Source organism: Thamnophis elegans, chromosome 3 (genome assembly GCF_009769535.1).
Source record: "Thamnophis elegans isolate rThaEle1 chromosome 3, rThaEle1.pri, whole genome shotgun sequence".
NCBI lineage: Eukaryota > Metazoa > Chordata > Lepidosauria > Squamata > Colubridae > Thamnophis > Thamnophis elegans.
The window spans coordinates 73,638,592-73,663,963 of NC_045543.1; the positions used below are offsets into that span (position 1 = coordinate 73,638,592).

The following is a 25,372-nucleotide window of genomic DNA, read 5'->3' on the forward strand; positions in this document are numbered from 1 at the left end:
TCCATAAATTCCTGAAGCATGGGGATTGTCTCATAAGAAGAAAGTAATCACTAACAAAATGTTACCTCTAAAGTAAATCACTGCTAATGGAGCTGATTTTTCAAATGTATCTTATATTACCAGCCTCATATACCAGATGATTAAAACTAGCACCTCAAGGCCTCCATCATGCTTCCCTTTCTCCTTGACTCAATTTCAGCTAAAACTATCTAACACTTTCTCATTAGTCAATCAATAGATTTCTTAGATCAGTATAATACTATATTTTCCATATAAAGAAAAAAATAGTTTTTGCAATTTGAATACCATCACCTCACAGTCCAGCTGAATAGAGAGCAATTAGATTGGATTTCTACTCATCAATCTGTATGGTAGGCCTTGCTTACTTCCTTGAATTGCAGCCATCACAGCTGCAATTCAAGCAAAATCAATCAGGAAGTTGGCAGAAAATCTCAAACCATGGCAATGTGACATCTCACATGATCACCATATCTCATGGCAGCAACAAGAACTGCCATCTTAAGTCAAAGTCATCACATGACCCAACTGGGTCACTTACCAATAGAATATCTGGTCCTAATTATAGTTGTTAACTGGATACTACCTGTACTTCTGTTTATTGAAACTATATGTTAGATCAAGGCTGTCAAATTTCCGGTTCACAGGCTGGATGCATCACCCACTGGCCATGCCCACACCCAGTTTAGTGAAATGGGGAAAAAGTCCCAATATGTCACGTGATACCACCATAACACATTAGTTTGAAATCCCTGTGTTATATCATGCAATGAAAGGAATTGAGAACCAAGGACAGTTGAAGGCAGATAGTGTAATGAATGTGTACATCTGATGTTGCTGTATCCATTAAACCCCAGTGGGAATATTAAGTCATCCTTGATGTTACCATTCCACCCAAAATTCCATTCAATATATTTAATTCTGAGATTTTAAAATCTGTTTGTTCTGCCACATAGTTTTCAAAATCATTTTGTCAAAGGCAAGTTTTATTTCTAAACTGCTCTTCTCCTACACATCCCTAGAGGTTATTATTAACATTTTACTACTTTCATTAAATTCCCCTTTGTTAGATTCTTTATGATGATGGGAAAATGGCAGTTGAAGTGGATGGCCGAGCCACCCAGAAACTGATCATCAATCTGAAGCCAGAGACATCCTATTCTTTTGTGCTAACCAATAGAGGGAACAGTGCTGGAGGTCTGCAACACAGGGTAACAGCAAAAACAGCTCCAGATGTACTACGCACCCAACCACTTTTCATTGATAAGACCAATCTAGATGGAATGATAACAGTGAAACTACCAGAAGTACCAGCAAACAAAACTATCAAGTAAGTTATATTCTAACAAATATTGCAGGAGCTTAAGAACAATTCAAGGAGACTTATAATTTCTTAGAATATTTTCTGTAGTTGAAAGCATTTCCTTTTAGCCATTGTCTTAGATGCAGGCACTGCAGTAGACAGGAAGGCATTTTAAGATTTGATGCAAAAATGAATATAGTTAATGTTTATTGTGATTATATGCTCTTTTTCAAACATGAGCAAGAAACTATATTTTAACTTTTTATTTTTGAAAAGAAAATACAAGCTTTGTCTTCATTGGGAAACAGGAGACACAAAGAGTGGTTCCTGCCACAAAGAGTGGGAGAGTGGTATTATCAAAAGCATTAAGCAGGAAGCTTAAGACACAAATTAAGTAAGAGTTAAATGGCAAAACAGGAAACTAAAATATCACAGGACATTAACAGACCTGGTTTATTCACCTCATATTTGCAAAGGTCTGCGGTAAATCATGAAACTGAAAATCACTATGCTTGCTATTAGAACATATTGCAGCATTATATTCAAGGCAGACATGAAACATTTTTTGCCCATCCCTATGCTAGTACAGTCGGATCTTTTCACTGAACTGAATTGAATTGACATCAATTCAGATTGAATAATTGCAGTAGATACTGTCATATCAATACATTTTAATGGCCTATTAGTCATAGAAATATTGGCTGTTTTTGAAGTCAAACTTACTTTTCCATTCCATTTATTGATGTGATTTGTAAATGAAATCAATAAAGAGATCCAAAACAAATTATTCAAATTAGATTTGATGTAATTCACCCAAATTTTACCAGGAATTTATTCAAATTAAGCAAATTCTACTTCTGCCCTAACTTTTATTCCATTGTAGGATCAAATTCTAGGACCATGAGAACATTTTGTGTATTATTGTCCAAGGGGAGAATATTCCATAGGGCAGGGGCATTGGCAGAGAAACCTCTCTTCCTGAATCCTACCAGTCAGAATTCTATAACTATAATGGGATCTGCAACATACCTTTCCTCTCTGATCAGGTGGGACAATCTAATGTAACGCAGGGGTCCCCAACCTGTGGGCTGCGTCCTATTCTCAACTGGATGGTGTGACTGGCCTATTAGTGCATGCCTATGAGCATATGCATGCATGCACACAATCCCATGAGCATCGTGGGCGCTCAGGGCCCCATTCATGTGAACATCACAAGTGCTCTCGGCACCATTCACATGAGCAACAAGTGCAAAATTGTTTGCCAAATTCCTCTTCCTCTTAAAACATTTTCTGGTATGTCCAAAGTTATTAAATATAATAGTTATTCATATTTGTCTTTGTTACTTAATGAACATAATATCAGTAATATTAATATACACAGAGATGCATATATACACATGTAAAAGTAAAGTAAACCAGGAATAGAATCAAATGCACATTCGAATTTGGGAATTATAAATATATTACTGTTACATGCATATCTATGTGAAATACTTTCATGCAGAATAACTGTGATATACTGGTAGATGAAAGATTTTTTTAGGAAATACAGTGCTGTTACAGGTAGTTGCTTAATGGTAGTATGAAGTTATGGTGGACTTTTAAAAAAGCTATTTACGTCTTGTCTCAAAATTACAACTGCCACATCCCTCCTATGGTCATGTGATCACATATCAGGTGCTTGTCACTTAGCTTGCATTTAGGATTTGTTCCAGTTTCATATACACAGATGACCACAATTTGTAACATTTCTGGAAAAAATAATAATTGAAAGAATAGATTTGCTTAACCACATGTTTTATTTAACATTGTAGTAATTTGCTTTATGGCTCTCCCTAAAATGGTTGCAAAATTCAGTCAAGTCTCATTGTGACTCTACTTTCAACCTCAATGACTTACAAGTAAAATTCCAGGCTCCATTGTGGTCATAACTCAAGGGCTACCTGTATAACTAAAATACTAAGTAAATTTGAATAAATATATTCTTCATTCTAAAATATTTCTTGGTTATTCCTAAAATTAACATTAACATCATGTACTCTATGTTTATGTGTTCAGAATCATCATATTAATACAGGAAGAGTAGTTTAATGTGTCTTCCTTATAAAATTTATCATTAGACATTGTGATATAAAGCTGTATTCAGAAAAAGCAAGTTGTGATTTAAGTCCAAAAAGTAATCTTACAATACATGGATTTGATAGGTATGTTTTTATTCACAGTTCTGGAATATGGTTTACGATGCTTCTTAAATGGGTCTGTACAGATTAAACAGAGATGGTATTAAAAAACCTGACATTGCAATGCCAATTGGTATTTAAAATGATAGACAATAAAAATTCCCAGGAAAGATTGTATACCATGCTGTCAACAAGTGTTACTGCTTTGTTTGCAGGGTTTTTGTTTGTTACAACAATGTGATGTGTATAGCAGAAAAGAAAGGGAAATGAAATATTAGTCAGTATGCAACATGTTTTTCATGTAATCTTTTCTATCCTGAGTTTCATAGAAAGCCATTTTTATTGCTTTATTGAAATTCTAAAGAGGGCTGTAGGAAAGAAAATTCTAAACTGTTAAAAGATATGATAAATTAATACACAGCTATTAATAAAATACATATTTAGTTTATAAATATAAGGTGGGAAACTTTACAAATTAAAATCACCAGAAACAGAACTTGAAAAGACAGCTAGGTAATGCCTGTCTAGAAGACAACTTCCCAAAGTAACTTAGGACCACACACCATAATCACAGCACCAACATTTGAATTTTACAACACATGTAAAAATATATTAATTTTTAAAACTAATATATTAAAAACTGGAATACATAATGGAAAATTGTTTATAAATATGTATTTTAGAATAAAATGTAACAGTATTTACAAAACTAAACATGAAATGCACACATTTTTAAAATAGATTTTTAGTTATAGCACATAATTTACTGAAACATAATCTTCAACAAGAAATATAAGGTTCAATAAACAGCTTCATGGTAGGAAAAAGAAAATATGAAAACATCAATAATTCTTTTCTTAAGCATTTCAATATTCTTCAAACGATCTCACTAAGTACAGAATATTGTACCATATTTTTCTGTGTTTTCAGTAAGCAAAATACTTCTCATAGTTCTCAGAGTTGACTAGTCTAAGTTATGAATGAATGAATGTGAAAGCACACTGATTACAAAGCCTATGTCCCTTCTATAACATTGTATGGAATTACAAAGGTAAATATTAATTAAAATATTAATATCCAAATATCAAATGATAATAGTGCAAGAAGAGAGGAAGGAAAGGAGGGAGGGAGGAAGGAAGGAATTAAATCATTATTATGGTCATTGATCAGCATAGATCAAAATGAAGAGTTTGTGTTGGATAAGAAAAGATTAGTACAAGGTTGACTCAGCCTTTCATCCTTCCAAGGTGGGTGAAATGAGGACCCAGAATGTTGGGGCAATATGCCAACTGTAAACGGCTTAGAGAGGTCTGTAAAAGCACTATGAAGCGGTATATAAGTCCAAGTGCTATTGCTATTGCTATAAGCCTTTCAGTTTAATCAGTTTTGGAGACCAAAAGAGAAACCGCCAGAATTACTCCAATATGGATAGAAGTTACAATTTATTTCTTTTACCCATATTTCTTATGTGGCTTTTATAGATTTTCTAAGTGGTATAAAGTTATTATTTTCTATGCACGCATTTTCATCTGGATTTTTGTTATTGGACGGATAGAGATCTGTTCTAAAAAGCAGAGTTCAACACTATTAACCCATCACTAATCTCTACTGACAACAGAATTTTCATTTAAATTCCATGAAAACAAATTCTGTCACACACTGACAAAAGATTCTATCCACTGAGAATTTGTGATTACATCAGGAAAAACAGTACATGCTGATTAAGGCACACCATCTGGACATCTTCATCTGCACAACCAGGATGAAAAATTTAAATGCCATACATGCCAATAAAAATTCTCTCATCAAGAGGGTTGATCACGATCTTCTAATGGCAGGGTTCCTGATAGTTTGATATACCCAACTCAGCCTAAATAGAGAGTAAAGAAGATAATCATAACAAGGATATGGAAAGCTCCTTTTTTCTTTTGGTAAAAGAAACTTAAGCATTTTTCTACAGTCCAGAATATCCAGATAGCATCCAGATAATATAAGGGAGTAGCTCAGACACTTCCTAATTCATTGAACTATAAGAAAGAACAGAAGGAAGGGCTCAATCACAGTTGCAATCTTGGAACAGTTTGTTATTATAATCAGGCTCAATGAAAGTAATTTTAATCCTCTTGCAGAGCTTATTTCATGAGCTCATCTATCTAATGGGACTGACAAATAGTCAGATATAAGTAGTCCTCACCTTACAACTATTTGTTTAGTTACCATTTAAACTTATAACGACACTGAAAAGAATGACTTATGACCATTTTTCACATTGACAACCAGTGCAACATCCCCATGATCACCTGATCAAAATCCATATGCTTGGCATTTATTTATGACAATTGCACTGTCCCGGGATGCTGGGATCCCTTTTTGCAACCTTCTGATTAGCAAAATGGAAAATCAGATTCACTTAACCAACCGTGTTACTAATTTATCAACTGCCATGATTCACTTAACAGCTATGGCAAGAAAGGTTTCAAACAAGGCAAAACTCACTTAACAACTATTTGGCTTATCAGTGGAAATTTTGGGTTCAATTGGGGTAATAAGTCCAGGACTATCTGTAATTACATTTCATTTAATCTATGTTAAATCACAAATTTGTTTTTTTAAATAACTTTTTAGGTTTTTGGTAATGATGTAACGCAGCCAATTTTCTGCCTTTAGCAATGATTCCCCCTCCCCTCCCTAAAATTCTGCCCTGGATTATGAACCAAGCTTCCCCTTTGACAGTTGAATTCCAGTTGAATTTTTTGTATAAAAAATCTGTACATAGCACTGGGCAAATATTTTCAAAACTCTGTCGGCAAAGCAACTTATGCCAAAGCATGCTAAAGGAAAGCTAATGAAACTGTACAATGATATATACATACATAAATACATATCTATATATCAGTTGATGATTTGCAGATTTCCAACCCACCTGAGAAGTGGTATTACAGATCAGGGTAGATTCTTAATCTATCAGCACAGCAGTCATTCCTAACCTGATCAAAAGTTCATGGAAGAAAGAATGGGACCATGGAATATGAATATTGTCAATGCCGTGTACTGAACTTAGTAGGTACAATGATGAATATCACATTATGGCATAGGTAAGAGCAGCCTTATATTCAGATACATGTTGGATGTCCTGGTATAGCCATTAATCAAACTAGGAAAATTGGTATGCAAATTAAAATTCTTGCTATACAATTTTTTAATGCTGAATGGGAAGTAATTGGAACATCTGTTCAGAACTGACCAAATCAGGAATACAGATAGTCCTTGATTTATGACCACAATTCAGACCAGAATTTCTGTGCTAAGAATGGCAATTGCTAGGTCACACCTGATTTTACATTTTGTTATGTTTGTTAAGCAAATCACTGCAGATATTTAATGAATCACATGATCGTTAAGCAAATCCAGCATCCATCATTGACTTTGCTTGTCAGTTACAGGCAGAATTGAAGATGGTGATCACATCACCCAGGATGCTGTCATTCTTGTAAACACATATTAGTTGCCAAACATTCAAATATCAGTATTGGACCATCACAATATTGCAATAGTCATAAGTGTGAAGACTGGTCATAAGTCTCTTTTTTTCAGAAATGTTGTAACTTTGAAAATGGTCATTTAATGAATGGTTGTAAGTTAAAGACTACCTGTAGGAATATGAGGGAAGGGGAGAGAGAACGAGCAAGTTTTGTTGCATTATGAATCACCAAATACATATTGACAAAATTAGATATCTGTGTTTCATAATATAACATTTCTTGCATATTTGAAAATAGCTTATTAAAAGTGTTGGGAATAACACAATATAGTTCACAAGTGAACAGTTAGCTCAGCATGAAAATCATTTTCTATAGCAGTTAAGCTTCAGAGTTTTAAAAGGTAACTTAGTAGTTAAAACACGGAGCTTGTCGATCAGGAAGGTTGGCAATTCAGCAGTTCAAATCCATAATATAGATCTCCCGCGTGAGCAGGGGGTTTGATTAGCTGACCTCCAAGGTACCTTCCAAGTCTTACTTTAAAAAAAGATGTGCATGTGTGTGTTTCTTAACACAGCAGTTCTTAACACAGTTTGCTATTTTGTTCTAAAATGGTAATAAGTTTATTTTCTCCCTTGCTTTATTTTCTCTAATATTTTGATTAATAATATATGAATATCAGAATGAGTGCTACTAGTAATTTTACCAGAGGTATTATTGCATGCATGGAAAAAACAATGTCTTAATTTGTTTATGCTTGTAGCAAAACCACCAGGACTTACTAAGGCATATTTGTAGGTAGAGAATTTGAGAGCTCACAATTTGTCCAAGGCAATCACTGACACTATGAACAATGCTAGATTTTGAATCAAAGCTTTCTGTTTGAATATTTAAAAAGTCCTTGACCTTTGGTCTTTTTAATTATTATTTTTTATGTAGGAACAAGGACCTGTAGTCATTTAAATAATGCCATTGTCAATTACATCCATTAAAGGTAGTTTTTGTATAGAGTAATGTAAATATAGTAAGTGTTAGGTTTATTGACGTATTGATATTTTTCGGCAAAGACAGAGCAGCAGTGTGCTGTTATATTTTCATTGCATTACTTTTAATTTTTAAGATTAAATTTTGTTCTCTAATTTAAAGTGGTTTGGTGCAATCTTATCAGTGCTTAGCAAGAAGTATTAGTCAAGTTAGAAGGCTAATTCCTAGATCCATATTTAAGAGCCATTTTCCTTAAAACTGAGTTTAGAATAAAGGCAATAAATACAATGTATTTATAAAATGCCTATATTTTTCTTTTAAAAGGTTATCATGGTTTTATATGAGAATTTGAATCTTTAAATCTTTGTCTCTCTTCCATATGGAATTCTTAAGGAGAAGGTTCAAATAATCTAAATGACTTCTTCATTGAAAAGTGATAATATTTTAACATTTTGTAATCTAACCTGGCTACATATATGTATTGATTTCACAAATGATTTGGTTCCATTAAGTGATTGCAGCTGTGTTTGAAAACAGATTGTAGAGAGTAATTGCCAAGAAAAATAACTTTTCATATGCCTTCTTTAACTGCTGATATGGAGTTAAAAAAAGAAAATGATAATGGATATACAATTCTTTTTAGAAGGAAAAAGCTATTAAAGTGTGTATCAGTGCATACAAGAATGATTTCCCACTTCAAGATGCTTTTTCTGCAGCATGGCCTGAACCTATTCAGTCTCTCTTAGCTTTTCCCCTATAATTTAAAAGTGTATTTCATTTATATTGCATACACTTTATATTGTCCCTTTCATTGACAAAAATACTTCACTATTAGAGACTGATAAACCATATAGTGCCTACACTTTTTATTTCATATTGGGGAGAGATAATAATTTAAATTGTTGTGAAATTATGCCATTAGCGGAATACAAAGTCAACCAGAACTACTTTTGTAAGGGCTAAGAAAGTGGGAGGATAAGTGGGGTAAGGATTGTCCTTTTCTCTATTTGACTTTCCCAAAATACTAGAATATTAATATTTCATCTTGCAAAAAATGTCCAAGAAGATTCTGTAAATGGAGTTCCTGTAATAGCCACCCTGCAAATAGCAACAATCAGTGTAGACCTTCTTCTGAGACTATCTCTCGACTAATGTATGCTATGATATAATTCTGGCTTTACAGGATTATGCACAAGAATGGACAGTTTTGAGGGTTAGGAACTTAGGATGTTATTGAATTGGACTGTTTTCTTTGCATTCCACAATACTTTTGTTGCCAACCTTTTGAATTTATATGACATGTATAATTAATCCATTTTATACCCATATCCCGGAGTTGCCTTGTGATAAGATGGGCAGAAAACAAATTTAATAATAAATAAGTATAATACTCCCTTTTTTTACACACACACAAAAAACAATCCCTGGATGATGGTAAAAGCCATCTTACCAAAATGCTAGATTACTTCCAAACTTCATGTCTCATCTGAGGAAAAGCCACCCAATTAGCTGCACCTGAATTTTAAGTTTTGCAAGCACTAAATCCTTCAAAATGTAAGCATTCAGAAATGAGTGAAATTATTGCTTTCTACAATGCCAATGCTTGTCGTTATATTTATAGTGTTTCTGTTGTTATTACAAACTGATAAAAACAATATTGAAGTCTAATAATTAGCAGTACATATATATTTGTGTTTAATATTTATTTCATATAGTAGTGTGTTATTATAACCAGTTAGTTCTGTAGTTATAGTGTATAGAAGCTTTCCAATGAATTCCCTTTATATAAACCTCATTGTTACATTTTGTTTCATTTGCAGAGGTTACTATATAGTAATCGTACCTTTGATAAAGAAATCAGATGGAAAATTCATGAAACCACGCGAGAGCCCAGATGAAATGGAATTAGATGAGGTACCCTTTGTTTATTTTAGCTATTTTTTTTTTACCCAGAGAAACCTTTTCTGATTGAAGCAGTCTTAATGGTTGTGTCCAATTAATGTATTCATGTCAGCAAGTTGACTTTTTTTAATACTTTGTCATTTATATTGGAGTTAGTTTCTGGGAACAAACATAAAAAGCTAATTACGTAAATTAAAATACATTAAGTTGCAATGAGGCACATAAACTGTCTGATCTTTGTTGTCATTAATATTTTATTCCTTGCTGATTGTAAGGCATAATGTAGAAAACAAAATGACTTGTCAGCAAAAGTATAATCACCACTGATATGAACTCCAATAAAGGTCTGGTTCATTAATGGGATATTTGCTAAAGCTGAATCAAATGCTAAATTGCAATTTGCTCTGCAGTTTAACATTTGACCTTCCTCATAGTCTCTTTACCTGTCTCAGCTATGCTCAAATACTTAGAAAGCGTGTCTATTATTTTTAAACTCTTGGTCCTTGCACTCCAGATTGAACCTAAACAAAAAACCCACCTTCATACTCTCAGAATGAGAGCCAAGTTGTTGAGCCAGATGATATATTTAGTCAATTTCTATTATCCTTATTCTGAAATAATTAGTCAGTGACATTAGAATCTTCCAATATTTTGATATTTTGAGATCATTAGATTTTGTTTATTTTTTCTTCTAAATACATCTTACTTTAGAAAGAGAGGAAGAATTTAAAAATACCAGTCCTGTCTAGAGGAGATACTTGCGTAAGGTTGGTATAATATTCACCTATATATTCATTGGACATGGCTACAAAAATTGATTCTTGAAATCACTTATTTTCAAAGAAAGTGTGAAATCATTTAATTCTTTTCACACTTTCAAGAATAGAAATATGACCTTATATTTCAATATATTTTTGATATATTCCCTGGGATGGATGTTCTGGTGTTTTTTCTTATGGTAAAATTTGTTAATTGGATACGTTCATATGCAAAGGCAATTGGATAATTTTCATAATGATATTTGTGTTGTTATGTACATTATGTACAAGGCTGATCAGAAACAGTATTATCCATTTGGCAGCAATTCATAATTTTACATTATTAAGAAGACTGGCTGTACTTAAACTACTGTATTATTAGGTACTTGAAAAAATAAATTTGTTAAGTCTTAGATGCAATTGTCGTCTTTTGAATGTGATTTTTGTCTCCATTGTACAACAGCTAGTGTCTTCTGTACAACCAATTTGAACAGTATTATCTTTGTTGTTGTTGGTTTCTCTTTAGTCTTTCTCAAATTGTTTCTCAATTGTTTACTGATTTTACTTATAGGTTGAAGTGTTTTATATACCTAATCAATAAAATTAATCTATCTTGATTACAAAGGTTATATGATATGATACTGTAGAATAGGGCTGTCAAACTCATGGCCCACGGGCTGTATGTGTGACGTGCTGGCCATGCCCACACCCTGTTTAGTGAAGGGGGGGGAAGTCCCAATAGTCACATGATGCCATGAGTTTGACACCCCTGCTGTAGAGGGATGAGGGGTTTTTAAAGTTAAAAATCATGATGCATAATTGTATACATTTAAATTTATTCATTCATTACATTAGTTGCTACCTAACTGCAAATTGACTCTAAGTATTTCACAACATAAAATAATTAACAATAATTAAAAAAACAATTAAAATGTATCCCATACCCAGCAAAGGGCTCCAGGCACAGCTTAGGGTACAGCCAGGTCTTTAAGGCCCTCCAGAATGCATATTTCAGGGGAAACCTAATTCTAAAAGGCAGGCACCGTGTCATCAAAAGCATGTTTCCAGTACCCTGATGGCACTACATAATCAAGCAAACTTAGGATGCACCAATCCTGCCCTCCTGACTGGCTAAGAAGACCCTGAAGTTCCTCAAGTCACCAAGCCTGATACTATATAGGGCTATAAATCATGACAGGATAAGTCATAACAAGCAGCTTGAATCACACTCGGAACCAAACTGGTAACCAGTGGAGGTCACAAAACCAGAGTATCACATGTGCATACTGAGACATATCCATCATTAACTATACCATTGCATTTTGGACTATTTGAAGCTTTCAAAGACTCTTTCAATCCCTTGTAGAATATGTTGTCATAATTGTGCTATAAGGTGACTAGGACTCGCTGAAGGACTTCTTGATCTTGGAAAAGGCACAACTGGCATATTAGATTAAGCTATATAATGGTCTTCTTGTCTATAGCTGCCACCTGCTCATTAAGAAAGAGTTGTGGAGCCAGGAAGATTCACAAATTCTACTCTTGAATGAGAAAGTGTTACCCTATCCAAGGTTTAACATCCCAGCCATTTTGTGACAGAATTTGAATAACCTCATTGGCCAGTCTGGAGTCAAAAGATATAATTATGTAGAAGTAGATTGAAAGAGGGGGGTAGAGTTATGTGAGTCATCAGCTTCTAGTCCTGCATATAGATTTCACATGTGTATAATGAAATATTGGGGGAAACAAATTCCATTGCAAAATTCCATTGACCAGTATGCCAGTCATAACAGATTACAATATGGTACTTCAAGGGCCTTGAATTGCTGTATAATTAAATTATTTGTGTTTGTGCTACTGCTATTCAGAACAAAATCTTTTCATAATTGTTTATGTTGTGATGTGTTAATTAATATAATAATTATTCAGAAATGTTATAGTATTTTTTTTAATTTATCAAAATATAAAATACAGAGAAATAAAAAAATGAAAATAATGGGAAAACAGGGAAGGAAAAGAGGAAGAGGAAAAAGTGTAGGATAAAGGGGAAAAGAAAAAGATTACCTTCCGACTACTTTTGGTGCAGTAGAATAAGGTAATAACAATCTCAACTAATTCAGAAACATTTAGTAATGATAGGATCTTCCCCATATTTTTCCAGGAATAATTAACAATGGAATAGAAAATTTTATGGGACTACTGAGAAAACAATTTGTAAGAGGAATCTATTTTGGATTACTTTCTTACAAGAGAGCAGCTGGTAGGATGATACTTTGAGAATGGCATTTTTCTACCAACAAGAATTCTATAATCAGTGCTGAAATTCCAGGTGTCCAGTGGCGATCAATTCAAACTCAACACTAAAGTCACTGAAAGCCTATTTTTTGCATGGAGCTCTACACCGCTCTGATCCCATATGCACTGGCAGATGTTACTCTTTTTTCATACCTAATTTGTGGCTTTGGGAAAAAGAGAACAATAAAAAACAATGCCAGCAGCAGCTAGTCCAGTGCAGATGGGCGAAGTATTATTGAAAATATACCTGTATGTTTTCTATTTCTTTTTTATTTCCAATTTTCTAGTCATTTTTTTCTTATAAAAATTAAAAGAAAAATAACGACCTGAAAATTGAAAACAGAAGTAATATTGGGGGGGGGGGAGATAGAAAATATTTAAGAATATTTTCTGTAATTTTTTTGCCACCACACAGTAGTATTTTCATTTAAATAGTAGCAGTAATTACCAAACAAAAACCTTTCAGCAGTTATTCAATTCAAGATTAATTATCCCAGTAACAGGCTCCAAACAGAAAACATTTATTCACATTAAAAAGGACCTTTGTTGAATAAAATTTCTGAATAAAAACATAAGAATGAAAGTAAAATTCACTTGGTCTCAATTTTTATGTGGATATACCTCTCCAAACTATATTCAAAATCAGGATTTTATAATTATCCTAACTGAAAAATACCACATCTATTATGAAAACATATACTGCTTTTTATATTGCTTATGAAACGTCTTTATTATGGTCTATGACCATCATTAAAATAAAAAATACAGTAGAAAGGGAAATAGTTTATCACAGCAATTTGTTATTGGGGAAGGGGAAAGAATAATACAGCAACATATCTAATTAAAGTTTTGTGTAGTAAATGTTTGAACGCCTGATATGAGCAAATGGGGTTAGCATTCCTTAAAAAATAATAAACGTAACATTTATCCTACACGGCCTTCATATTTGGAAATAATTGAGATGATCAGAGTATGTCTTGGGGCAACATAGAAAGAGTGCCAAAAAAGGACATGGAAGAAAATTTCTACCTCCCTGAATGCACAAGGGCCAGGTTTCTGTAAATAAAACAGTCCCATGAAGTCTTTCAACCAGTAGAGAACATTATTTATATTTGTGTTAAATTGTACAGATATCCCTCAATACAGGACTTGTGACCATTTGATGTACATTGCTAATCAAGGAGTGATTATTGTAGGAAAGCTTCTGTATTTATAAAAATGTATTTGAAATTTTGTGCATTTTTCGACAAATTTTGGACAAATATTCAAATTTATGTATGAAATTTATTAAAAAAATAAGTAAAATAGGAATCCAGAAGAAATTTGATTTGCCTCCATTCTAGAGGAAGAGATTATGATATTGACATTTCTGAACATTTGTATACTTGCTTTAGTCTCTGAAACTGAGCTGTTTCTTAAAACTGTGACTGAAAACTGACAAAAAAAAACCCCTACCATAAATTGCGGTTACTTGACTGCAGAACGCTGCAACCGATCATAAAGTTCTGCTGGTTTTTAAGCACTCAAAATGAAGTCAAATGACCACAGAGGGTGGCAGCTGTTGAAATTCTGGAATTGGGTCATAAGTAGATTTTGATGAGTCGGTCTTAACTTTAAATGGTTGCTAATGGTTGTTAAGTGAGGACTGTCTGTAGCAGGGACGTGCAGTCAGTAGAGGGCAAGGGAGGCAGAGCCTCCCCAGTCTCCTGAGAGAAAGGAAAGAGTTTTAAATATTTTTTTTAATGAATTAAAGCCAGGATAGTTGCTACCAGATTTCAAGTCACAGTGGCTTGGTGTCTGCTCTCAGTGTTAACTAGGAGGAGGCGAGAGAACTCGGGGCCTCTTTTGCTTAAGGAATTTTTCGCCTTTTAAAAGTTAAGGCGGAGTTAAAAAGCAAAAGATTTAATATGCAAAAGAGGCACTGATTCTCCCGCCTCCTGATCTGGGAGCAGCAAATCATGTCTTGCACTTGAGTGACTGCGCAAGTGCAAGGGTGATTCTGGAGAGGTTTTTCTTTGACCACTAGCCGCCATTTCTTCAGCAGCCAGCCCAGCACTGAGCGGGGAGGACAAGGAGGAGGAGGAGGAGAAGAGCGGTGAGCCCTTGTCGGGTGGGTATGGGTGGCTGGCTGGCTGGGAGGAGAAGAGCGGTGAGTCTTTGTGCCGGCCGGCCAGCCAAACAGGGAGCAGGTCGGGTGGGTGTGACTGGCTGGCTGGCTGGGAGGAGAAGAGCGGTGAGTCTTTGTGCCGGCTGGCCGGCCAGGCAGGAGCAGGTCGGGTGGGGGTGGCTGGCTGGCTGGCTGGGAGGAGAAGAGCGGTGAGTCTTTGTGCCGGCCAGCCGGCCGGCCAAGCAGGGAGCAGGTCGGGTGCGGGTTGAGTGGCTGGCTGGCTGGGAGAAGAGCGGTGAGTCCCTCCCCAGCCAGCCAGCCACTCACCCCCACCCAACCTGCTCCCTGCTTGGCCAGCCGGCTGGCCGGCACAAAGACTCACCACTCTTCTCCTCCCAGCCAGCCAGCCCCCCCCCCCCCCCCCACCGGCGCCCGGCCGGGCCGGCCAGCCGGCCCAAAGACTCACTGCTCTTCTCCTCCCAACCAGCCAGCCACCCGACCTGCTCCCAAGAATGTCAGTGGGGACGGAGGAGGCGGGGGGCGAGGCAGCAGAGCGCGGCAGCGGCAAGAAGCAACACCCCCGCCGCTGTGTCCGACAGGCATCTCACGTTTATGTCCATCATAAACGAGAGACACCTGTTGGACACAGTGGCAGGGACGTTGCTCCTTGCCGCTGCCGCGCTCTTGCCTCACCAACGGTATCCCTCACTGCACGTCACTGGTCTGTAGTGAAAAAAACATTTTGCAAGACATTATTTTAAGTCATGTTTATACATGGTTTCCCAAGGTCTCGAAAAACTTTTGCCATAGCTTTTATCTAGAATCTCTGTTCCTCTACATCAAAAGCAGGCTTCTCCAAGTTTTCCAATGTGTCAAGGTCATAACACTCATGTCTTAACAAATGAATTGGAAAATATTGACATAAGAGAAATTATACTTAGTAGTAAACAGCCATTTGTTGAACTAATATTTGACCATTCAGTCTTAATTTTTAGATATATTAATAATCAGGCCAATCTTGGAATTGTACATTCAGGCTGTTCCCATGAAATCTGCAAAGGCCTAAGTTTCATTTGAAACAAAACAGCAAATTATCCTGCTAGCTTCAGCTTACTAGAAGCTGAAATCAGTGGTCTTTACTTTCCAGGAGTTGCCTTTAGAATTGTGATGTAAAACTGAAATGGAAAAATCAGAAGTGGCAGGAGTACTTTAGGAGAGCTTTAGGAATAATGTATTTATAAATAGACTGGATCAGTAACATCTGATGGAAATGTTTTAAAGTATTGCAAACTGTTGCTCTGTTTGTATTCCTAGACCTCAAAAGGCCCCTGTTCTTTCATTTCTGAAGCCTTGCAGTATAATCAGTTTTATTGTTCCTCATTTGGTTATTTGCTTATTTTGTGTCTAAGATCCAAACATTTTGGTTTTGTTCGCATTTATATTATTGACCATATTATATAAAATGGCTCCACCACAAATGCGCGCACAACAAAAGTGCGTCTGACTAAACCGCGGTGTCTAAAGCGCGGTGACAAAACCACGCGACGAATGAGCAACTAATTAGCCCTAAAGCGTGCCGACAAAAGCGCGCCGACAGAAGCGCGCTGTAACATAACCCTCAACCTAACCCTAAACCTAACCCTAAACCTAACCTAAACCTAACCCTAAACCTAACCCTAAACCTAACTGTAAATCTTACCTTAAATGAAATCGCGCTTCTGTCGGCGCGCTGTTGTCGGCGCGCTGTTGTCGGCGCGCTGTTGTCGGCGCGCTTTTGAAATCGCGGTTTAAGCGCCGCAGTGTTGTCGGCGTGCTTATGACGTTCGCGCTTTTGACGGGTCACGATATAAAATAAGGTAAAATAATACAATGTATTGGGATATAAAAATATTAATTGAACTTAAGTAAGACTTGGCAATTGATCCTAATTTGACCTAGATAGGAAACTCTCAACTAATGGCTTTAGCTATAAATGTGGCATCCCTTACTTGAAGGAAGGAAGATAGCTTATTGGTGGGTCTCAACAGATTATCCTGTCAATTAGTGACCTTAAATGTTGTGCTCTGTGTTGAAGCAAGAGTTGGAACTCTAAAAGGCTATTTTCATTATATCTACTTTTTTATTTTAAGCAGTTAATATCCTAAAAAACAAAAAATAATGTAATATATGTATGTATTATATTTGTCTGTTTGTTGTTAAAGAACATTAACTGCTTGAAAACAATATGTAGTTTTTAGCCAGCAATCTGTGTTCGGAGCCAAGTTTCACTTTCTGAACTCAGAAAGCTGTAAGAGTGGTGTACAGGTAGTCCTCGACTTACAACCACAATTGAGCCCAAAATCTATGTTGTTAAATGAGACATTTGTCTCTTTTTATGACTTTTCTTGCCACCATTATTAGGTGAATCACTGCAGTTGATAAGTTAGTAACCTGGTTGTTAAATGAATCCGGCTTCTCCATTGACTTTGCTTGTCAGTAGATCGCAAATGTGATAACATAACTCTGGGACACTGCGACCGTCAAAATATGAATCAGTTGCTAGGCATCCGAATTTTAATTACATGATCATGGGAATTCTGCAAAGGTCATAACTATGAAAAAACGGTCATAAGTCACATTTTTCAGTGCCGTTGTAATATTGAGTGATCAATAAATGAACTGTTGTAAGTCGAGAACTGCCTGTAATGATTATTGGGCCAAACTACTATATTTGGTTCTCTGCAACAATTCCATCCTTTTCTATATTCTCAGGTGTACTAATATTTTAGCTTATTCCCTGCTGTTAAAAGAGACTTTATTAAAGTGAAAGAGACTTTATTAAATAAACAGAGAACATCTGCTTCCAGAGGCAATGCTCTACCACTGCTGTTTGTCAATCTTCATTTCTCCCCTGTGGTAAATTTGGGGTTGTTATGCCAGTGCTGTTTTAACTGTTTTTTACTACTTCTCAGAAAATTCACAATGAATTAATGCTAGAATGGACAGAATAATGTTTATTAATATTTTGCCCCAATTCCTGTTACTAAGAGCCATTAATGTGATGAAAGGAATACAGTATAATGCTGTGTGGCCTCTTATTAGGAGAATTAAATCACATATTCATCAAATATCAATCATTCAGCTTTCCTGAAACACTGCTCAATAGTTTGTTACTAGAAAGGATCAATGTTCCAGTATTAAAACCTGTTTTGATTCTTATATGGTGTGGCTCTTTAATAAGGCATGATATTCATTTATATTTCTATATTTATGTTTATTTAAAACATATCCTATTGAATGCAGTGAGGCATAGTCCTAGGTAAATGTGCGTAGGGTTAAACAGAATTATAAATCAGATTATGGTTTACAAAACCCATAGTTCTTAAAACTATATTAGTATTTTTATCATCTGTGGTGTTAGTTTAATTTTATTACAGTTATCTTTCCATTTTCTGCTTCTCTTTTTTTTTTTCTTTTATACCCTAAAGCTACTGAAAGAGATAGCACGAAACGCAGTGAAGCATTCGTTGGGGAGAGAAGCAGATTTAAAGCCATATATTGCAGCACACTTTGAAGTTCTTCCTACTGAGTTCACCCTGGGGGAATAAGAAACAGTATGGTGGTTTGAGAACAAGCAGCTCCCAAATGGCCAAGAATATGTTGTCTTTATTGTAGCTGTGATGGAAACACTCAGAATCAGTAAGTTGGCTGCAGGTTTGTTGCCCCCACCAAATGTAACATTGAAATACTGTTATCTTATCTCAATACAGCTCATGCTTTGGCCATGTTCTTACAGCTAAAAAACGTTTACATGTTTTGAATGTTATACGGATATTTTCTATCTGTATTTTAAAGAATCTGGATTTTTTTTTCTAATTTAGATGGTCACCTATCTTATACAAGGGAAATCCTAAACCCACCATAAAATCAAATATATAAACACTTAAACAATTAAATATCATGCAGGTTAAAACCAAGATTGGAGTTAATGAAGATACCATACATAGTGCAACCAATGTACAGGTTTTCTATTTTTGGGATCTCCAGGCTTTTTTTTATTGAAAAAAACCACATTTCCAAAAAGCCATAAGGGTCGAAGGTAATCACACACCACTTAGGTCAACACACAATGAAGCAGCAAGTGTGCACAACTCTAGTCTTTGCTTCTGTCTCTATTTACCTTCTCGTATTGATATGACATCATCAAACTACGATATGTGTGTTTATTCTAGATATATGGTATGTCGTTCACATGTACATATACAATTTGTCTCCAAATTGAAAGGGTAATGATTGAATATGACATATATTAAAGACATTGGCATAGAAAGTAATGATAGCTTTAACTCTTTAGTATTTCCATTTCTCAGAATAACAGTTGGTCTCCTCATTTTAATCATTATAGCAATATTTTATGCTTTGCTTCTTGAAATATCTGATAATTACTGAGACATGAATTTTACATCTATCTTTCCTCTTTCTTGTCTCAAAACAATGTTGTTCTTTCTAAAACATTTTTGGAAAATAGGAACTAATCAAGAAATGCAAAGCTGACTTCTTTAATTACAGTATTTTGCCACTGACCAGCAATGAAATGTAACAGAATTAGAAAATATTGTAAGGAAAATAGAATTCCTGAATTGATTAAATAACTAATTGTACTGTTGTTCAAGTTACCTGTATCATATGTTTGTTACATGCTTGAATTATTTTAACTTTAATATATTTTTTAAAATAAAAAAGTAAGGGAAAAAAGACTTTGGGAAAGAAGAGCAGCCAATATTAACATTTCATGTGCAGGTTACATGGGGGTTTTTTTTCAAATGGTTGTTAACCTATCACATGTATTTACTAGGTTGGCTTTGCTGAATTTAATGCATTTTACTTAAAGGCTTATGGTAGTTATTTTCCCAGGTAGATTGTTAATTGCAGAACATCTTTTTACTTTAATATTCTTTTTCAATTATACTTATCTTTGAGAATGATCATCTCAGGAATCCGTCTTCTACTTTTGTTTTATAAGTCTTGGCAAACTATATCTTTAACTGTGAGAAGGCAACAAAGCTCATTGTGGCTAGTTCTAATATATATGCAATAAAATGTCTTACATTCCTCATTATTTTATTAAGTCAATTTTTTCTCCCATCCAGACCATGTATGCAACCAGCCCATATTCTGAAACAGTTGTATCAGTGGATCTTAATCCCCAGCCAATTACAGAAGAGGAAGAGGGTTGATCTGGGTTGTAGGACCAGTCCTTGCAGTGTATTATCATCTGTATTGTTATAGCTATTCTACTTTATAAAAGGTAAGTTTACAAAATAGTGTATAGAGAAGGGCAGGCTTTAGATGTGTTAATTGTATTGAAAATATTTTTAGATTAAAAAAGAACCTTCCTTACATAAAGGATTCTTTTGTTTCATTGAATAAAATCAGTATTTCGTTCTTAACAGATGACGATATCATCCAGGATAGACTTCTCTTCTAGATTTCTGTAAAATATCCACACAAGACCACAATAATTATCAGGAAAGAATACAAATCTCATTGTCAGTGTAATTTTTTTTCTTGAAAAAGGAGTAGATTTTGCAATTTATGTTTTCAGGTGCCTTATTTTAGTTTCATTCTTACCAATTGACACTGTTATCATCATGCTATTTGTTCTTGTTGACATTACCATGTGTGGCTATATAAATTAATTCCATGTTTGAGTACTGGCTGTGGAAAAAGGCATGCTTTTTACTAGGGAAAACAATATCTCTTAAGGGGGAAAAAATAAGATGGATTTATTTATTTTTATGAAAGACAAAGTGAGACAAGACAAGAAATGTGATATACTTTGGTATATTTACTCAAAAGAGATTATTTTTCATCTTTCCTACAAGTAGAGAATGTTTACACAAATTCAGTAAGGTGTTAGGGATACTAGATTTTGTACCCTAATTGTGAAAGAGCATTTTCTGTCATGGTAACTTACTTTGCCATTGGCCAACTAACATTCAACTTTTTTCTCTCTTTTTCTGCCGCTTAATAATGGAGCAGTAAACCTGACAGGTGAGATAAACTTTTAAAAAAACTTGCTTTCCATTTCTCAGAAAAGGGAAAATGAGAAAAACAGTTTAAAAATAGCTTATTTGAGGTTTCCAAACAGAATATTTGTCAGTCTAAAGGAATCCAAACAAATGTACTGTTTGGAAAAGGAGGAAGACCTGAAGTTTAAGATATTTTTTTCCCCAAAGGAAGATGAAAACATAAAAAAACAATGAAGGCTAAACTAAAAAAAAAAAAGCTTTAAAAAATCCTGCTCACTGCCCAGATACCCATTTTGTGGATTTAAGATTAAGTTTGAAACTGGTCCTGGAACCCAATATGCACTGGTAAATGTGTATATTCAACAATTTAGTAATGTTTACACATTCATATGTTTCTTTGAAAGCCTGCTCGAAGCTACACTTAAAAATAACAAAGAAAGGGCTAAACAAACTTACAGGGATTGAATTCAAAGCTACTGATTAAAATTAATGCCCTGTAAAATAAGCAATCCCATTTATAAAAGCAGTTGTTGTATTCTACTGTACATCTATTCTTTCACATGCACGTAAGTGGAACACATTTTCGTGCACAGAAACATAGGTAAATACCACCCATTCCTGCTTCCCTAGAAACAGCAAATAGAACAAGAGGGAAGGTAGATGCAGGGAAAACAAAAGAGAAATAAGAAAATTACAGGGAGATTAAATAGGTAGACAGGGAAAGAAGGTATGTTTAGTATTGAAATTCACCAGACACCAAGTAAAGTTAGGGTCTCCTCCAGTGGTGGAATTCAAATAATTTAACAACTGGTTCTCTGCCCTAATGACCAGCTGGATAGGTGTGTGGCTTGGTGGTCATGTGACCATGTGGGCGTGGCCAACTCAACGTCACTCACATCGATGGGTGCTTTGCCTTAGCTGTTACATTTAATAAGGGTTAACTAGAGAGGCAGTTTCTATAAGCAGAGCAATAAAGATTAGGCTAGAAACAACACCAGAATCTTTCCTTCCTGCCTTCATTACAGGATTAGCCCTATAAACTGGGGAAAAAACCAAAATGAGATTTCTTCCAACAACCAATTTACCACACGGCTTAGAAAGTTAACAATCAGTTCTCCCGAATAGGTGCGAACTGGCTGAATCCCACCACTGGTCTCCTCCCTAACCTTGTGCATAGCTAATCATATTCTCAAAGGTATCTCCAGTAACAACATCCCAGTAACAACATCAGAAGATATTTCAACTTCATATCAATTCACTTTTCAACCCTCATCATCAGAAAAAAGATGACCCCAATTTGAAGGAAAACATTTATCTCATTATCAGGTAAAAAATGGTATTAAAAAATCAAGATGCCATAAAAAACCGGACCCATCAAAGCGCGTTCCACAAAGCGCGTTTGACGAAATCGCGTATGTGACGTCATCACAACGCACGAAAAAGATCGAAAATTGAAATAAAAATTAAATTACAGGCAAGCCGATTCACATAAAGGTAAGGTAGGTTAGGGTTAGGTTAAGGGTTAGGGTTAGGTTAGAGCGTTAGCATTACGTTTTAGCATTAGGTTAAGGTTAGCGTTAGATTTTTGTTACGTTAAGGTTATAGGTTAGGGTTAGGTTTAGGGTTAGGTTAAGGTTAGGTTAGGGTTAGGTTGGGGTTAGGTTTGGGTGGGGTTAGGGGAAGGTTTTAGCTTTATTTTTACATTTTTCGATCTTTTTCGTCGCGCTGTGATGACGTCACATACGCGCTTTCCGTCGACCGCGATTTTTCGTCCGCGGTTTGTGTGGTAGAACCGAAAAAACACTCAGCATAGAGATTCATAGAGTTGCAAAAAAAAAAAAAAACCCTGTTCAATATTACACATTCACCTTTTAGGTATGTTAATGCTAGCATAAAATCAGCTTGCATTCTCTTAAATAAAATGGTGCAGTACAGAAAATGGAGCTGCAGAGGATTAGGCAATAGCCAATAGTTTGAACATGAACCAAAATTATTTTCTTCAAATAGTTTTAGAAAAGCCTAAATTAAGGTTCCATAAATTTTGGGATTTCAATAATTACTAGGTTTCATTCCAGAGATTAAACATGTACAAATGTTATTGAAATCAGTGCACTTGTAACATTTAATGGTACTCTGATTGTTCTTAATTTTATTAGTATTCAGGCATATTTAATTACCTTTTCATTGTCCTACATCATCAAAAAAATTAAACACATGCAACATGTTTCATAACAGATTATTCTATAACATAATTGTGTCATTTTCATTGATTCTACAGAAACTTGGTTTCTGTGTGATGTTTTAAAATCCTAAGTGTATACCAAAACAATATATCAGAGAGTACATAATTATGGGTAGCTAATGTTGCTTTGGCAAGAGGGATAGTGATATCAATAATAAATAAGCAAATTCTTGATTAATCATCTTAATGTTTACATTCACTTTCTCTATGCAGGAAAAGGCAGACACAGACTCTAGAAAGAACAGTATCCCCAACAGTAAAGAAATCCCTTCACATCATCCCACAGATCCAGTAGAGCGAAGACGCCTAAATTTTCAAACTCCAGGTAATCTGCAAATATTCTATTTTAATTATTAAACACATATCACCATAGATGATTTTGGTGTTTCATAATTTCATAAGAGTAAATACTGTATGAAAAAAAAAATACCTTTGATTATGTGGCTTCTGTTGATTATTGAAGACTGAGTTTTTTTTAAAAAAAATCTACTTCAAACTGTGCTTCTTTCCTGTTGGGCTTATGCTAGTGAGATGTACCCAAATTAATCATATTTCGTCTTAATTAATATTATTTTTAGAAGGCCACAGTTATGAGATAGACTAGTGGGATATTTAATGGTGTTCATAAATTCAAAATAATCATGTCCTTCCTCCCTCAAATGTTCCATGTACTGTCTTAATTAGAATCTCATCTTGATGAGGATTTAAAAATTCTTTTAAATGTACACACCAGAAGGAAGGAAAAAAGCCAAGGTAATAGGAAAACTATTAAAGGCTCAAGAGAAAAAGAAAGTTGGTTAGTTACGAAATAACTATAGATAGTTCTTGACTTACAAAAAGTTCATTTAGTGACTGTTCAAAGTTACAATGACACTGAAAAAAGTGACTTAGGATCATTTTTTCACACTTACGACTATTGGTTCATATTTATGATGGTAGCAGTGTCCTATGAACCTTTTGGCAAGCAAAATCAAGGGGAAAGCCAGGTTTACTTAACAGAAGTGTCACTAACTTAACAACTGCAATCATTCACTTAACAACTTTGGCAAGAAAGGTTGTAAAATGGGCCAAAATTCATTTAACAAATGTCTCACTAACTACGGAAATTTGGGCTCAATTGTGGTCATAAGTTGAGGACTTTCTGTATGTTATATCAGCATTGCAGCTTTCACGCTGTATAGAAATACAGTAACTTTCTGATTTAAGTAAATTATGCTTTCTGTATTGAATTATTAGAATTGAATATATGCTATATACCGAATATATATTAGATATACATGCTGTTAAGTCTATATTGCTTCTCTTATGCCCAGTTCTTGGTTGGAAATCCACTTACTCATGCATGCTTATCACTCCATTATTTGCCTGTATGTAAACTACAATGTAGATCAAATCCTATAGCATGGCTTTTATGTTTACATTAAGTGAAGCAAACAATACTTATATACAAAAGAGAAACATTTGAGATCAACTGCCTGATCCATACAGCTCAACAATGCATACATATGTATTTGTACTCTGGATTTAATCATCCAGAATGCACTTTATCTTACACACAATGAAAACCTGAGTTTAACCTAAAATACGTTCTTCTGAGAATGAGAACAATCTGTCTTCTCAGTTTCTCAAATTTAGTTTGACTCCGTGACATATTTTAGTTTGATATGAGAATACAAAAAGAACATGGATACAGTGATGAATGAAAAGGGTTAAGGTGAAAGAAAAGTAAAACCCAAAAGTTGCAACTAATTATTTGTTGAACAACATTACAACAGTAAAGAACTATCAGCAACAGTTGGAATTACTGTCGCATTGAATTTAATGATTTGTTTCATAGTTTTCTAATCTTACTCATGTCTCTATAATAAATTTCAATATGCAAGATAGTCAGCGCAATTTGACATTTTTAAAATTGAGCACTTTGAGACTTTTAATGGGAAATAATGTACAAATATTTTCAATGGGTAAATCAACACTCTCCTGAGTCTTCCGCCATATAGTACCTGTATTTAAAAAAATGAATTGAAAATTGCTTTTTAGACATTAAGAAATTCACTTAAGCAAACATAATGAAAGGTAAAAGGAGAATGCAG

The 25,372-nt window shown here is 34.8% G+C and overlaps 1 protein-coding gene across 1 annotated transcript in view; it reads left to right on the forward strand.

Annotated features, from left to right (window-relative positions):
• Nucleotides 1-25,372, forward strand: part of PTPRD (protein tyrosine phosphatase receptor type D) — a 270,043-nt gene that overhangs the window by 149,367 nt on the left and 95,304 nt on the right. Inside the window, 10 exon segments of the mRNA XM_032214325.1 lie at nt 1,089-1,348; nt 9,785-9,878; nt 18,494-18,691; nt 18,693-18,704; nt 20,156-20,237; nt 20,240-20,270; nt 20,272-20,313; nt 21,045-21,059; nt 21,116-21,122; nt 23,499-23,604. Coding sequence (XP_032070216.1) covers nt 1,089-1,348; nt 9,785-9,878; nt 18,494-18,691; nt 18,693-18,704; nt 20,156-20,237; nt 20,240-20,270; nt 20,272-20,313; nt 21,045-21,059; nt 21,116-21,122; nt 23,499-23,604 — 847 coding nt within the window.